Here is a 16,719-nt window from a genome sequence, read left to right as displayed (position 1 = left end):
ACATTTTAATGTTTGTTTGCCATCAATTTCATTGTGGTCATGTCCAAGTCACTCAAGAATCCAATTCTGCATACCCGCCAACACATAAAATTAAATACTTAAAACAGAGTTTAAGTAATTAGTAATTTAACTTAAAACAAATTAAACAGGAGAATTTAATTATTGCATTCCAACGTTTGCTAGCTGGAGTTAGAATCCAAAAGTTTTACTTTTCATTGCTTTGATATTGATTTGATTTGATTTGTTTTCCAAATTAGCAAGTTAGACTTGAATGTGAACTTGTTCTGCGAGTGGAAAAATATGAGAGTTGATATTATTTCAAAAAAAATTTTTAAAAAGATTAATCGTCTTGATATTCGAGGCAGGTCGTTTTAATAAATCATGAGTCATCTTTCACACGTTTTGGAAATTTTACCTCTTTTTGTTTTGTCTTTTTCTTTAATTTACATTTTGATCCACATGGTCAAAAATTAAATTCGACAAGTTTTGCATTTTGTGGAAATTCTATTTACTTGTTTTACAGATCTTTAGCCGTAGCCCGTGGAGTCAACGGGGCTAGAAATTCATTGAAGGATCCCGAGAATCAAAGGTGCGTACTCACTTATTACTGTATGCAGTTGATTTTGTATAAAACCACCCCACTTATTAGATTCTTTCTAATGCAATATTATTCTTAGGTGAAATTACCAAAATAAGTAAATAAATAATTATTAGTTTAATTATTATCTATTATAATTGAGAATTTAAATTTGTTGTACTGTATAAACCTAGGAGATTTTTTATGTTCTTAAACTCTTTCTTAATTGTTCAAATATTGCATTGATGGAGGAAGAAGAAATGCAAAGAAAAGAATATAATGAAGAAAAAGTACTTAATATTGCATTGATGGAGGAAGAAGATATGCAATGGGAAGAATTTGAAAACGCTGAATACGTTTGCTAGCTGAAGTTAAAATTCAAAAGCTTAACTTTTCATTGCTTTGGTATTGATTTGATTTGATTTTCTTTTTCAAATTAGCAAAGATAGACTTGAATGTGAGCATGTTCTAGGGTAGAAAGATATGGACGTTGATATTATTCAAAAAAAAAAAAATCAATCATGAGACAAGTCATTTCAGTAAAACATGAATCACTTTCCACATATTTTAGAAATCTTACCATTTTTTTCTTTTTTCGTTAAATTGTATTTTGGTCCACACGGCCAAAAATTAAATTCCACACATTTTGCTTTTGCATTTGGTGGAATTCTATGTACTTTTTTTTTTATTATTTTACAAAACTCTAGTCAGTGGAGTCAACGGGGCTAGAAATTCATTGAAGGGTCCCCAGAATTAAAAGTGTGTACTCAATTATTATTGTAGAGTTGTACACTTGTGGGACAGCTACCGGAGTCCACACATTTTAATGCCCAACTCACTCAAGAATCCAACTCTGCATATACGCCAAGATATAAAATTAAAGACTTAAAACAGAGTTTTAGTAATTAATAATTTAACTTGAAACAAATTAAACAGGAGAATTTAATTATTGAATTTGTGCTATTGACAATTTTACTGAAAAAAAAAAAATTGTTGTCACCTCAGTCAATTAGATAATTACTACAGATCAGCAGCTATGGACAGCAACTCGCAATTAAATAATTTGTAGTTACGAGTTTGATTTCAAATTTCCTGTATCAGAGTTCAATAAATATTAAGCACTAAAATTAAAACGTAGCGGTTTTTTAAAGGAAAAGAGATTTATTGATTGCACTTAGTTTTAACTCAGTTAAATATCATGAAAATTAATAGATTGATTTACATAATAGTTTAAAACTATATGTTAATTGAATAAGATTGTCTATAACAAAATAGTAACTGGAAGTCATCCACATTTTAATAATATAAAACTATCGATGTCGCCAATAATGGTTCACATATAGAATACTAATGCTTTCCGACATCACAATTACTGTCCATATCAATTAAATTATCATCTTTTTCAGACCTAGTTGAATCTTCCGGCACAGCTGCAGGTGGTACGTTTTCATTGCAACTCTTGGGCAATGGCAATCCATTGAGAAAGGATTTTCCTCATAGCTACTCCCGTCAAAAGTTGTAAATTGTTTGAGTATGGTTATTATTTAGAGTTGAGTGGTAAATTTAGAGTGTGATTATTAATTGTTTTTAAAATTTTTTACGTGTTTTTGTTTGTTTTTACATATTACAAATACCTCTATGGTCATTTGGTTTTAATGGTTTAGGCATCAAGTGTTAAGTGAATATAACAAACAAGGAAAAGTAAAGTTAGGTTGACATGTACATAGAGATCTGAGTTTAATTAATTTGTCTCGTTTTATTATTAGTCAGCAGCTATGGGCGCAACTTGCAACTTCATTTTCAATTCAACTTCACTGTGTATTTGTTGTTCTTTTTCAATTCAACTTCATTTTCAATTGATAACTCAGTTGGAGTCTAGAATTTGTGGAATCGTTGCCAAATGCCGCAATCAAAAGATTCTGAAATCTGGGGGCTTGCAATAGTAGACCATCATCTCTCAGAATGTATTTTATTTCTGAAATCACCTGCACAACCTTCATCTTCTACTTTAATAAGCTATTACTATCAACACCCAAGAACAATGATTTGTCCTTTAATAAGCTATTATTATCAACATTAGACCACGTTGTATCTGATCCTGGAAAAGTACTCGGGACTGTGCAATGTTAGTGAACTGTTATTATTGCTACCTGATCCTGAGTCAATTCGGTAATTAGAATTAGTCAAGCCGTTTTCACTCATGGGAGGATATGTTAATCTTTTCCATTGTTTCTGGGCAATCTTGAAATCGCAAGTCACACCATAACCCAAAGAGCAGTGGACAACACCTTGCACATATTCAATATCGCTCCAGTAAACATCTCCATCCCCACGCGAAGGGTGATTTCCTGTGTGGGTTGTGTTTTCAGTATTTGTTAGCGATAATTGTATTTAGTTCTTGCTCCATTAAAACTCATGATTGTATGCAGTGCCATTAACTTTTCAATGTAGCTTTGCTAGAAAGCTTTGGATTAATGATGACAAGTAATGCTGCACCCTTTTCATCAAGACAGGAGCAGGTTTTTGCAGATTAGCAACCAGCCACTCATAATCTGACAATGTAGCTTCAGATAATGGCTCCAAAAACTCACATCTGGCCAGAATTTCAGCGGGGGGGTACTCCAGCAATTAAGTTAGTATCCACACTTGGTTTACCCTTCAGAAGTTCTTCAGGCAACTTAACCAGAGTACTTTCAAGGGCAGAGGGAGATGCGCCTGGGATAACCTCTTGCTTGAAAGGCAATGCTCTTGCTGTTTGCAAGCAGAACTCTATCCATTGATGGATTAATGGAGACGGACCTCTGACTTGCCCTCCAATTTGTTTTGTTTCAAGTCTTGAGGCAGCAGGGATCGCCTATAAAGAGAATACAAACTTATTAGTCACATTATCGTGTTTACTGGTCACTAATATGAAGGTGATAAGAAAGTGAATATCAAAGTAGAATGGCAGGCATGGGTATACCCAAAGATCGGCCCATAAGCTTGCACCAGACTTGGGAACAACAACAGCAACATTAGACATACGTTTGACAGCAGGAAGAACATCACTACTCCACCCAACAGCAACCCATACATCTCCAATTCCAAATGCCTTCAGATAGTGTGTACTGTCAAACAGTCGAACCTATGTAGAACCCAATAAAAGCAGAGATTGTAATAATGTTACCAGTATCGACAAAGATATTAGCATCTAAAACAAATTATTGTATAAGATAAACAATGGGGAGGAGCATGGGCATTCTACATATTGTTAGACATCTTGAAGCCCTCATAATAGGATTGATCAAATGTTAGGTAACCTAAAAAATGCGAAAACTATTTTTCATATTACATGTGCCCTTAACTCAAACCGGACAAAGTAGACAATTTCAATAACTAGAACTTATAAATGATTCTACTAGAATACTATGCACAGTAGATTTATAACATTCATAAATCAAAACCCATCATCGTTCACCTGAAAGACTCTTGAGTTGCACAAACCAATTTCAATACACCATACCAGAACTTTGTTGAACTTTCCGGGATCCACCTGATTGCACCTACTATCCCCCTTCATTACAGGTAATAATCACATAATTTAATTTTTTCGAAATTGGCATGCCAGACAAATTTGGTCAATTACAAACCTATTTCTGCTTAAAAATGCATCCATCAAAGGACACTGACTTGTTGTTGTCACTTCATTTTGTTAGTCTCCATTGTTTGCGTATTCACATTAAGGAAACGAACCAAATGGAGCCAGTTTACCCACACCACATTATTATGGTTTTTCATTGTTTTGGGTTTTTGTTAATTTAATGAGACAGAATCTCACATCCCTTGCCATTTCTTCAGCTAAATTTAGGAGCAAAAGCCTTTATTGCATCCATCTCAGGAGAGAACACCAACATATGTATTAATACGTATGAAAAGGAAAAGACAACACCAACATACGCATTCATATGTATGAAAAGGAGAAGAAAACACTAGCATATGCATTCATATGTATGAAGAAGCAGACTTCTACAAACAAAATCAGTTGTCAGGCAATAACATGCAATGATCAGATATCATTTCTTTAAGAGTACCTGGTTTGCCAGTAATGCCAGATTCTGCTGAACAGCAATCTTCCCACCAGCAACTTGCAAATCAATATTGTTTGAATTGTATGATGCTCCCATATACTTCAAAACTGAACCAATAACCTCTCGGGGAGAATTAACCATTGAAATTCTTCCTGCGAGCTCAGGCCGCCACGGATCTTTCCAGTCCTACAATCCATTTTCGTTAATCATGTTATTGTGCATAGAATGCAGATCTATCAAAACAGCATCAACAAATTTCTCATTCTAATTTCTAGTGTGAACAAATTGTGTAATTACCAGAGCATGTCAAAATATATAACAACTCTGCAGCCTAATCCTTCCCATTCCAAGCAGGCACATGTTTAAAATGAGGAAAAAAGAGCCATCAGATGCCCCAAAAAAACTACCATTTGGCAGTTCATTTCGGAAAACAACTTCAAACAAGATCTTACTAATTTATGACCAGAGAAACTTCGGCTCATCATTTCTACATGTCACAATAAACAACATTTAAACATCAATAACAGGATCAAACCAGTTTTATTATGTTTTTAGATCGTACTGATAGCTCACACTAAGATGATGAGGAACTGTAAATTACGTGACTAAAGATGTTACTTGACTAAAGATGTTAGTTTTTATTGTTAGAGCTTGGTCAGTATTTATTTGTGTGGGTGAAATTTTTATTTTAATTATTAGAAGCAGATATCCAGTGGGGATTATATAAAGGTTGAAAGATATCTTGGTATAAAAAAGGGAAAAAAGAATGAAGATCCCCTGTCCTTATTCATTTAAATTTTGACCATTTTCAAGACAAAACTTGACTACAGAATAATAAACTACTGAACTGTTTTTTTCCCATTCGCTCCCCATATTCTTTATTTTGAGATATCTTCTCCAAGCTAATCCACGTATGAAAGCATACTTCATACATTAGAAAAATTCTCCATCATTACAGATGATAATTTGAATTGTGAGACATGAGACACACTGTCTGTTTGTTTTAACAAACTCAAGTTAGTTGGCTATGCTAAACGACATTGACAGTGTTCAGTGATAATATTCAGATCAAGATTCTGTAACTTTTTGGGTCAAAATGAACATAATTGAAAAAATAATGATCAACCTACAATAGGGGTTAGTAGTTAGATCAATTGCTCAATCTTAGGCAAGAAAAATATAGTGCTACTAACTGTCTATACCATTTTGAAGTGCTCATGTGGCATTGTGATGTCAGTTAGCAGGTTTCAGTCGCATTGACCAAATTTATTAATTGCATCAAGCAGGAGGTTAACTGCACTTTCCTAGGATCCTGGATGATGTCTACTATGTGGCCTTAGAAATTGGAAGCTACCTCCACCTTCATAACTCCCTAGACATTTTAATGGATATTTTAATTGGCAGTCAATAGCTTCTCATGGTTATAGTATCTTAAGCTCTAATAGTAACCCTGACTTACGAGCTAGCATACCCAAGGAGACAATATTTAATTTTTCTAGTTCACATCCTAGCAATTCACTTATTAAGTGCCATCACTACATGCTACAGTGGCATAGCTTTTCATTGCTCTGAGTGTACATTTGACTGCAACGACAAAGTTTAATGAGCCATTGTAGAAGATAATATCATTGAGTTTATAGACTCTTTCAGGGATACCATTGTTACCCATCAATGAGATGCTTCTAAAGATATTATCATTGAAAATATTGAAGAGAAAGGCAGTCTTGATTTTGCTTGATATTAAACTAAATGAGTTTAAGTACAATTATTACCTCAATCGGAGCCAAATTATGGTTTTGAAATTTACTTTTCTTGTAGCCTATCGCCATTGTGCCCCACCTGTATGGTGCCGCCCATATTTTACCTCGAGGATCAATTTCTCCTGCATCATTGCTGCGTAGATATACCTGAGATTTCGTTAGTGCAAATAAAAGCAATAAACAAATAAATAAAATGACTATAAAGGGTAACAAAGATAGAGAACAAATTACATTACCAAATTTCAAGGTAAGACAATAAAAATTATCGGGTAAAAGATAAAGATGTTACCTTCCATTTGTGACTTAAGCGTTTGAACCAATCTTGATCTTCAGCTTCAGCTATTGGCTCAATAAATCTCTTTTTAATCGCAAAACTGAGCTATGAATCACCAACACTAACCAAATCAGCAGCCATATACGAAGCTGACTTAGCCTTAACTTTGTTAAAGGGCGTAGATAAATTGTTAACGATCCCATCAATGCTAGCACACAAATTCATCTGAAACTTCAATCTCTTTCCTTGACTTCGCATAAAATCCTTAACCCAAGATTGAGGCACTGAATTCTGAAGAGAAACGACTCTCAAAGGCACGGTCAATGCGTACGTCTTCCATTTCCAATTCTCAAATTCTTGATTCAATTTCTCATCCTCTTTTTGTTCTGTGTCTTGATCAAGCAATTGGTCTTGTTGGTTGACAGCTGGAGTGAGAGGGAGCTGCGTGGGACCAGCCGAGCATATACGGGCTCCGAATCCGAGAAAGAGTAGGACGGAAGAAGAAGCCAGCTGAAGAGGGAGCTTGTAATGGAGATGGAGAGGTTGTCGGTCATTGTGAGCCGTTGGATTAATGTGGGTCCGGGATAATCTGATGGTCTTAATTGAGCACTGTTTATCGGAGACACGGAGACGGGGCGTAGGGTATGACAGTCGAGAAAGGGAATCTGAACGGTTAAGGTCTGGTGTCAGCAGGAGTGGAGAAGATGATAATGATAACGCCATAACCAAACACACAGCAAAGGCGAGCAAGTGCAAGCCAAATGAATTTTGCGATTAGTTTACCTTCTCATAATTACAAAAATGCCCCAAACGTAAATTCTTAATGACTGAATGAGAAATGACTGATATGTTGAACTGTTCAATGTCGATGCGACACTTTTACCATGGATAGTAAAATGGTAAATAAAAAAATTATTAAAAGATTTATAAAATAGACATCTAAAACCCTTTTCGCCAGTAAATTTCATGGCATCGATAGTTTCAAGAACTCCTGCTACCATACCCAATGGTTTTAAATAATTTTATTTGGTTAATTAATAGTTTTAATTTTATTTGATAAGCCACTCGAATTTCAATTTTACGTAGAGTAAGAGATTAAAAATTTAGTTGCATTTCTAAAGACAGAATTATAGAATCAGTTCAATACAACAATCAAGATGATGTAATCTGACTAGGGGGAGAATATTGAGTATTCACTGATTTTTTGAACCAAAATGGGATCATTTTCAAACACTCATGCCCTTACACTCATCACCAGAATGGACTGGTAGAAAGAAAACATAGGCATATAATTGAATTGGCCTTGACTCTTTTAACTCAAGCTGATCTTCCTTTCAAATTCTGGTGGGAAGCTGTTCATATAGCAGTATATCACATAAACAGGTTGCCAACACCTGTATTGAGACTCTTATCCGCACATCAGAAACTTTTCAAGCATAAACCTGATTACAATTTCCTTAAATGATTTGGTTGTCTTTGTTATCCATACATGAGAGACTTTAACAGACATGAGTTTGATTTTCATACTAGCAAATGCATCTTTATTGGATATAGCTCATCTTATAAAGGATGCAAATGTCTTACAAGCTCAGGTCAAGTTCATATTCTTAGGCATGATGTCTTTGATGAGACTGTATTTCCATATGTAACAATCTTTGCCACTTCTTCTTCTGAAAATGTCATCCAATCAGAAACTCCAGTGTCAAATTTCTCTAAACAACAAATCTATCATCTCTCAACATTACCCTTACTCAACAGCAGCTTTGAAGATACTTACTCAGCAAGAGTACCGAGTAATGAACAAACACCTGTATTACCTGAACATACAAATAATCTACATCAACAAGAATCATCTAGTCATTCATATCAGAATCATCAACATCACAATCTATCCCTCATATTCCTGAACCAACTCAAACACAATTTGAACCACATGTAACCAGTCAACAACAAACTGAACTCAGTCCAAACAGAATTCTGACTTCACAACCCACACACAAAATGACCATTAGATCAAAGTTTGGAATATTCAAGCCTAAGTTGTACACAACCACCTTGATCAACAAAGAACCTAACACAGTTCGAGAAGCTCTTAATGATAAACACTGGTATAAGGCCGTGAAAGAGGAATATGAAGCCTTGATCAGAAATGAGACTTGGTCTCTTATACCACCTCCAGCTGAATACAAAATTGTTGGAAACAAATGGGTGTTTAGAGTCAAACAAAATAGTGATGGCAGTATCGCCAAATATAAAGCTAGGTTGGTTGCAAAAGGGTTCCAACAAACTAAAGGAATCAATTATTTTGAAAGATTTAGCCCTGTTATAAAGGCTTCTACAGTGAGAGTTATATTGAGCTTGGCTGTAATGCATAGGTGGATGATCAGACAAGTAGATGTTAGTAATGCTTTCCTAAATGGAGACTCGACAGAGGATGTTTACATGTGCCAACCTGAAGGATTTGTTGATGAGATAAGACCTGATTATGTATGCAAGTTGAAGAAGGCCTTATATGGGTTGAAACAATCTCCTAGAGTATGGTTTGACAAACTGAAGAGTTGTTTGGTTACAAATTGGGGTTTTCAAAATTCCAGAGCCGACACTTCACTATTTTTCAAGGGAGAACAGAATTCAATGATACTAATCCTGATTTACGTTGATGACATATTGATAACATGACCTAATAGTGATGAACTTGAAAAATTTATCTCAGGTTTCAGCAAAATGTTTGCATTAAAAGATTTAGGAAAGCTTTCATATTTTCTTGGTATAGAAGTCTCTTATACTGAGAATGATATATATCTGTCCCAAAGAAAATATATTAAAGACTTGTTGAGAAAAGCTGATATGCTTGACTGCAAAGGGTGTGATACTCCAATGGTTACAGGAACAAAACTTCATAAAGAAGTTAAGGGATCTTTGGGTCAGTATGTTGAAGATGCAACAAGTTATAGAAGCTTGATTGGAGAGTTGCAGTATTTAGTCCTGACTAGGCTAGAAATTGCTTTTGCAGTGCACAAATTAAGTCAATATGTGTCTGCACTAACACTTCAACATATCATGGCTTGTAAGAGGATACTTAGATATTTGAAAGAAACAGAAGACTATGGATTAAAGTTTACAGCTGGTGGAGAAATAAAGCTAATAGAATATGCAGATGCAGATTGGGCATATGATGTTGATGATAGAAAAATCAATAGGGGCATACTGCATTTACTTGGGGCATAATTTGATATCTTGGTCATCCAAGAAGCAATCAATAGTCACAAGATCAAGTGCAGAGAGTGAGTGCAGAGCTCTTGCTTTTGCAAGTGCAGAAATTACATGGTTGCAGTCATTATTCAAGACGATCAAGATAGAATGTGTTTCAGTGCCTACAAAATGGTGCTATAATATAAGTGCAACTGAGCTAGCCAAAAATCATGTCTACCACTCGAGAACTAAACATATTGAACTAGACATGCACTTCATAAGAGATAAAGTGTTGGCAAGAGAGCTGGAGATCAATTACATTCCTAGTGAAGAGCAGATTGCAGACATCTTGACCAAGCCTCTCACATTCATTCACTTTAACTACTTTAGAAGCAAACTCAATGTGCATCCCTGCCCCTTGAGTTTGAGGGGGGCTGTTAAGGAAGCACACATTGTACAAAAGGGAGCTGCATATTCAACACGTGTGTGCCAATGACACGTCAGCAGTTAGTTAAGAAAAGAAGCCAGCTCAGCAATTCCGTTAAGCATGCATTACGTTCTGTTCGTCAGCTGTTAAGCAAACTGTTATTTTTGTTTTAGAGACTTGATTTAGTATAAATACTATCATGATTGTATTTGTTATGTAATGAGAAAAATTGAATAAAAATCAAGAAATTTCCAGAACATTTTCTTTTCATTTTCTTAGCTTCCAAACAAAGTTTACAATCTCATTTCAGCTTTCTAACAGCCACTAATTCTTTGGCTTATCAGAAACACAGCTCCAACTAAAGAAGGCCAAGTAAAGTTAGTGGCAATTAAACTACTCCTTGTTGTTCAAGATTTGTAATTTTTTCACCTCTCTAAGAATGAATACTAACAAACATGAGCTTTCTTTAGATAGAAAGACAATGTATATGAAAGTAAGGAAATTAATTAAATTAAACATTTTATTCATCTCAATACACAATTTTCTTATAAAAAAAGAATAAAAAATATTATTTGCATCTGCATATGCTTTTGGATATGTGTATGCAATTGATTTTGTATAAAACCACCCCGCTTTTTAGATTTTTTCTAATTACAATATTATTCTTAGGTGAAACTATTAAAATAAGTAAATAAATAATTATTAGTTTAATTATTATCCATTATAATCGAGAATTTAAATTTGTTATACCGTATAAATCTAGGAGATCTTTTATGTTCTTAAACTCTTTCTTAATTGTTCAAATATCTTACCATTTTTGCCCTTTTTTGTTAAATTATATTTTGGTCCACACGGCCAAAAATTAAATTCCACACGTTTTGCATTTTGTGGAATTCTATGTACTTTTTTTTTTCATTTTACAAAACTTTAGTTGATAGAATCAGTGGGGCAGAAACTCATTGAAAGGTCCCGAGAATCAAAAGTGCGTACTCAATTATTATTGTACAGTTGTGGGGCAGCTACCGGAGTCCACACGTTTTAATGTTTGTTTAATGTCAATTTCATTGTAGGCGACAAGTGACAAAGTAAAAGAATCTTCTTAGCACCTATGCTGGCTATGGTTTGGGTTGTGTTTGGTTTTGGGCAGACCCGATTGACATAGAGTTCAAACCAAATGGGTCGGCGACAGTTGAATTTTGACTTCAACGCAAACAAAATTTAAAATTTATGGCTGCCTCCGCTACATAAGGTCGCCGTCAACCTACCTCCGTCGTTGTTATTTGAAGTTATTACCAATATTTTGGAATTTTTCATTGCTTGATCTACACATTTTCATAATAGCATTTAAGTTTTCGTTCAAATAAAGTGATCAGATAACTTTTAGTTGGTCATCTGAGTTTAATTTTTTTTTTTAGTTTTGTCACATCTCTATCTTTTTTAAAAATTAAAAAAAAAGCTCTGAAATCTCCAAAGTATTTAAGAATTTCCTTTTATTAATTATTCTAAACCACGTTATAAAAGAATAATTGAATTTCTAATTCAACCATAAGTAATAAAAAAATAAGCAAAGAATTTTATTGAGTAAGGTGTAGATGTTACCATCATGATCTCTAACTCAGAATTAGTAAATCTTTTTTTCATCTAGCTTGACTATAGCCATAAGAGTTCTAAGAAGTAGGCCAAATACGTGTTTATATCACATAGGACTTGAAGACTTTTCATTAATTTAAAGATTTTGATTTTGTCAATTTTGGCAAAACTATTTTCATTCATAATTTTCAATCATACTAAATAAATTAGGAGCTTGTTACCTCACATAATAATGTAAGGTAAATGACTCTTCCACAACCATTTGATTTTCCACAACCGTTTGATGAAAATCCAACAGTTGTGAAAATATAAGATAATAAAATTTTATTATTTCCACGACCGTTGGATTTTCATCAAACGGTTATGTACCATATATTATTATGTAAGGTAACTAAAACCAACAAATTATATATCTGTACTTTTCGTTTCAGGAAAGTCTCATCCTATTATTAAAAAAATTAAAGAAAATTCATTTCATTAGTTAAATCATGTTCAGGCACACAATTTTTTTATTAACAAGAGTAACAACTAGGTCAAGTCTCATCTTATATTCTTATTGTTGATAAATTAAAGCAAATTCATTGGTTAAAGCTTGACATGCATGTACAATTTCTCAATTCACAAGTTTTAGAGCTTTCCCGCAATTTGAAAACTATATATGATCTCTTGAGGACGTTGGATTTCTTGTAGACAATTTGGATTTGGCCTAGGAATTGTTCTCACTCAAGAATCCAACTAAGGGTGTTCGTGGATCGGATTTTATGGATTAGACCTCAATCCATATCCGATCTACGATTTTGCGGATTATAAATCTTCAATTCAATTCAATCCACGGATTGGTAAAATTCAATCCATACATCTACGGATCGGATGCAGATTTGACCAAATCCAATATTTTGCGGATTGGTTTACGGACTTCAAATTTAAAATTAAATAAGATTTAAATAAATTAATTGTTTAAATAAAGCTAAAAAAATTCATTTAAAGTTTCGAAATATAACACATCAAAACGAAAAAAATCTCATTCGTTTAGATCAGTACATGGAAATTAACTATTTAGAAAGCTATATTTGTTTATTTAATTATTTTTTATTTTTTATTATTATCGGATAAGATATAACATACTGTTAATATAACTATATTTTAACTTATTTATGTACTAGTAAGTACTAATACCATATTTACAAGTTTTATTTTTTAATTAAATAAATACTTTTTATTTTTTTGCGGATTCACAGATTTTTATAGATTTACAGAAGTAGATCCATATCCAATCCACCGATTGCGGATTATCAAATTTTCAATCTAATCTAATCCACTAATCCACGGATCAGATTTTTACGAATTGGATTTCTATGAATTAGACGGATTGAGCGAATCAAATTGGATTCTAAACACCCCTAGGTGGATTTGAGAGTTTTAGCTTTGAGAATACTGCTTCATCTCTACTTTGATGTTGTTGTGCCCCTTGTTGTGGCGAGGCATTAATCTTCCTGAATTTTTTGTCAAGCTTTAACTTTATTAGATATATACCTTTCTTGATGAAATGTCTGGGTCCATCGGTGGATTTAGTGTTAATGTTGCTAGTGAAGAAGATGATGAAAGCACCATAACTGTTCTTTTTCAGAGTAAAATAGGCGATCAAGTGCATCTAGGTGTTTCATTTCTTGTGTATGATTATAAAACTATTCTGAATATAGTTTCTAAATGATTGTTATAGAGTGGCTACTTTTAACATTGGAGATGGTTCTCTTATTTAAGTATGCTGCACAGTATAGGGAAGCTATAAGCTATGATGGACAGATATGGGTTTGGATCCATCCTGCTCCAAATCCAGATCTACAAAACATGATCACTCAGCTTTTTAAGTGTAGAGACAAATGTGAAGTGCTTGGAAGTTGGAAGCTATCTAATGCTAAATACTACTACAATTTTAATAAAAAATAAAAAAATTTATTTCCTAAGAAAACCTGATTAGTACTTAAAGAATCGTAATTAAACTACTAATTAATTTCAATGACAAAATCTTGTTGGAATAAGATTGTCTACAACAAAATAGTAACATGAAGTTATCCACATTTCAACAAAGTAAAACCATCTATGTCGCCAATAAGAATTTACATATAAAACAATAACAATTCCAAATATCACAATTATGTATGATGTTGTAAATGTGATAAAGAAACTGTCAATGTCAATTAAATTATCATCTCGTTCATTGCCAATTGAAGCCTCTGGCATAGTTGCTGGTGATCTGCAAATGGGCAATGGCAGTCCACAAAGAAAAGTATTTCCCTCATAGCTCCTCTCGTTGAAGGTTGCAAATTGTGCTTTACATTCTGGAATTTCGCCTGATAAGTTATTGTATGCCACACTGAAAACAGCCAATGCGTTTAACTCCACAAGTTGATGAGGGATTTTCCCATTCAATTTGTTGTAAGAAAGATCCAAACTTTCGATTTGCTTCAAGTTTGAAAATGTTGATGGGATCGATCCTATCAAGTTGTTGTGTGATAGATTCAATGTTTGAATCCTTGTCAAATTTCCAATTTGAGGAGGAATATGACCGATTAGCTTGTTGCAAGAAAGATCAAGTCCTGATAGGAGGCTAAGCACTTTTCCTTGGTAAATGTGCGCAATGTTCTTTGTTGTGAACTCAAAAATTTCATGGATTTGCTTTTCTGCATAGATCATCCCGCTTTCCATGACAAGAGATGTTTCAAATGGCTTAAGACTAGAACTATTGCTATAACTTTCATGAAGTGTGGTGTTATCAAAGCAAGGAGGAATATGGCCATGAAGATTATTATTAGAAAGATCTAACAATTGCAGTTGGTTTAATCCGCACAATTGAACTGGCACTTCACCTTCAAGATTATTGTGACCTAAGATAAGGTGCCTTAGTTGAGAAAGCCCATTAACCCAATTCGGAATGCTGCCATTCAAACGATTATAGCTAAGATCTAATGTCACAAGGGAAGAGCAATTAAAGAATGTACCTCTTTTTAGCTGTCCATGTAACATATTTTTTGAAAGATGAACTTGTTCGATAGAGAGAAGATGGAAACAAGATGGTAAACTTCCAGATATGTTGTTGTTTGAAATGTCCAAAAGCTGAAGCGAATAAAGTTGACAAAACTCCATTGGAATAGGACCTTCAAGATGATTCTCGGGCATTATAATATGTTTTAACCCTTTGAGATTACCTAACCATCGTGGAATCTTACCCGAGAGACTGTTATTATTAAAATACAATCCTTCTAGTGAAGAGCATTTAGACAAGCTTTGTGGGATCTCTCCTACGAAGCGATTGCTTTCCAATTGTAACCATCTCAAGTTTGTCAGGTTAAAATTTCTAGTGAACATATGACCTTCTAGGTTGTTGTTTGATAATGTAAGATACTCCAAGTTGACGCAACCCACAGCCAAGTGCTCGGGTATTTCACCAATCAATTGATTGTTGGATAAGTCCAGAATTTGAAGGGAGTTTATATTACCAAATGAAGAGGGAATGCTACCGTTTAAAGCATTCATTGAAATGTTAAAGGATATTAAACTTGGTAAAATATCTCCAATTTCTACTGGAATGTGGCCTTGGAAGTTGTTGTTGGAGACATCCAACAGTCCTAACTGCTTGTGTGAATGAATTGGCAATCGGAAAGGTCCTGCAAGAGAATCATTGACCAAAGAAAGAGTTTCTAATCTTGTGTTGTTTTCCAACAACCAATTTGGAAATCCTCCATTCATCTTTATGTGTGAGAGATCAACATTCACAAGGTCATGTTGATGGTAAAGGAATTTGGGGAATGTGACACCATCTCCATAACCGAAAGACAATGAGAGATGTGATAATTGGAAGTTTGGGGTCAAAGAAGGTGATTGAGTTATTTCTGCATTTATTTCGTTGTTGTAAGCATCGAAAATCTTGAGTCTTGAGTGATTAAAAAGTGGTTCAAGTGAAATTGGAATCCGAAAATGATTGTCTGAAAGCCTCAGCTCTTCAATGGATGTCAAATGAATGAGGGGAGATGAAGAGATGCTTCCAGTAAGTTGATTGGAAGAAACATCTAATATCCTGAGGGATGTCATATTTGCCAAACACCAAGGCAAGCTACCTCTTAAATCGTTATGAGCAATGTGTAACTCTTGCATATGCATCAACGAACAGAGGCCTGAAAATTTATTAAATTCATCAATTAATACAATATAAAAATTAATGAATACGTATTATTCTTTTAAAATAAGTGATTCGTTTGTGTAATTAAACATTTAATCAAAAATTAATATTATAGATTAAGCGGGGAGAGTGGAGCATCTCATTAACCTTGATCAAGAATCCCGATGCTGTTAGTGCCAGGAGTAGAATATGACAGTGATAAGTACTTAAGAGAGGGCATCAATTCACCGATGATTTGAAGAAAGCTGGTGTTGAGTGCAATGCGCGCGTCATCCATCTCCAAATGCTCCAAACTCTTGAAATGAGGAAAACCTAGTAGAAACATTAAAAAATAAAATTAATAAAAAAATAAATAAGTTGAACACGTAGGACACCATTGAGTGAGTTCATATTCAACCCTTTTCTTTCACCTTGACCACGTACGACACCATTGAGTTCACAACCACACATCGACAAATTTTTTAACGAAGGGGATATTGATGCAATGCTTTGCAGAAGGCTTATATGGAGAGAGGAATAGTCCAATGTCAAATATTCCAAGTTGGTGAAATTGTGCAACTCTGTTTAGAATTACAAAGAAGGAGCAAGGAATTTAGCTTCATTAATAATGTGGAAAATTAATTAATTAACAATTTATTTATAAATTTGGCCAAAC

The 16,719-nt window shown here is 34.1% G+C and overlaps 1 protein-coding gene and 1 pseudogene across 10 annotated transcripts in view; both read right to left on the bottom strand.

Annotated features, from left to right (window-relative positions):
• LOC102621844 (receptor-like protein 13) overlaps positions 1-16,719 on the bottom strand; it is a 215,691-nt gene that overhangs the window by 10,111 nt on the left and 188,861 nt on the right. The window contains exons 15-17 of one of the 10 annotated variants that reach the window (XR_008055030.1): positions 16,462-16,624; positions 16,212-16,376; positions 15,911-16,059 (exon numbers count right to left, since the gene is read on the bottom strand). The exons of 5 other annotated variants lie outside the window; for them this stretch is intronic. Coding sequence is in view for 4 of the 5 variants with exons in the window: in XM_052442211.1 (XP_052298171.1) it covers positions 13,901-15,093 (1,193 nt within the window). In the remaining variant the exon portion in view is untranslated. Of the gene's footprint in view, positions 1-13,861; positions 15,094-15,910; positions 16,060-16,211; positions 16,377-16,461; positions 16,625-16,719 lie in introns of those variants that run through there. 4 more of the 10 variants (XM_052442233.1, XM_052442225.1, XM_052442228.1 and 1 more) reach the window with 4 other exon arrangements.
• Positions 2,533-7,436, bottom strand: LOC127902610 (uncharacterized; annotated as a pseudogene).

The sequence above is a fragment of the Citrus sinensis genome, chromosome 5 (assembly GCF_022201045.2).
Source record: "Citrus sinensis cultivar Valencia sweet orange chromosome 5, DVS_A1.0, whole genome shotgun sequence".
NCBI classification, from domain to species: domain Eukaryota; kingdom Viridiplantae; phylum Streptophyta; class Magnoliopsida; order Sapindales; family Rutaceae; genus Citrus; species Citrus sinensis.
Note: the sequence above shows the minus strand (reverse complement) of the source record. Positions and strands in the feature narration are given on the sequence as shown.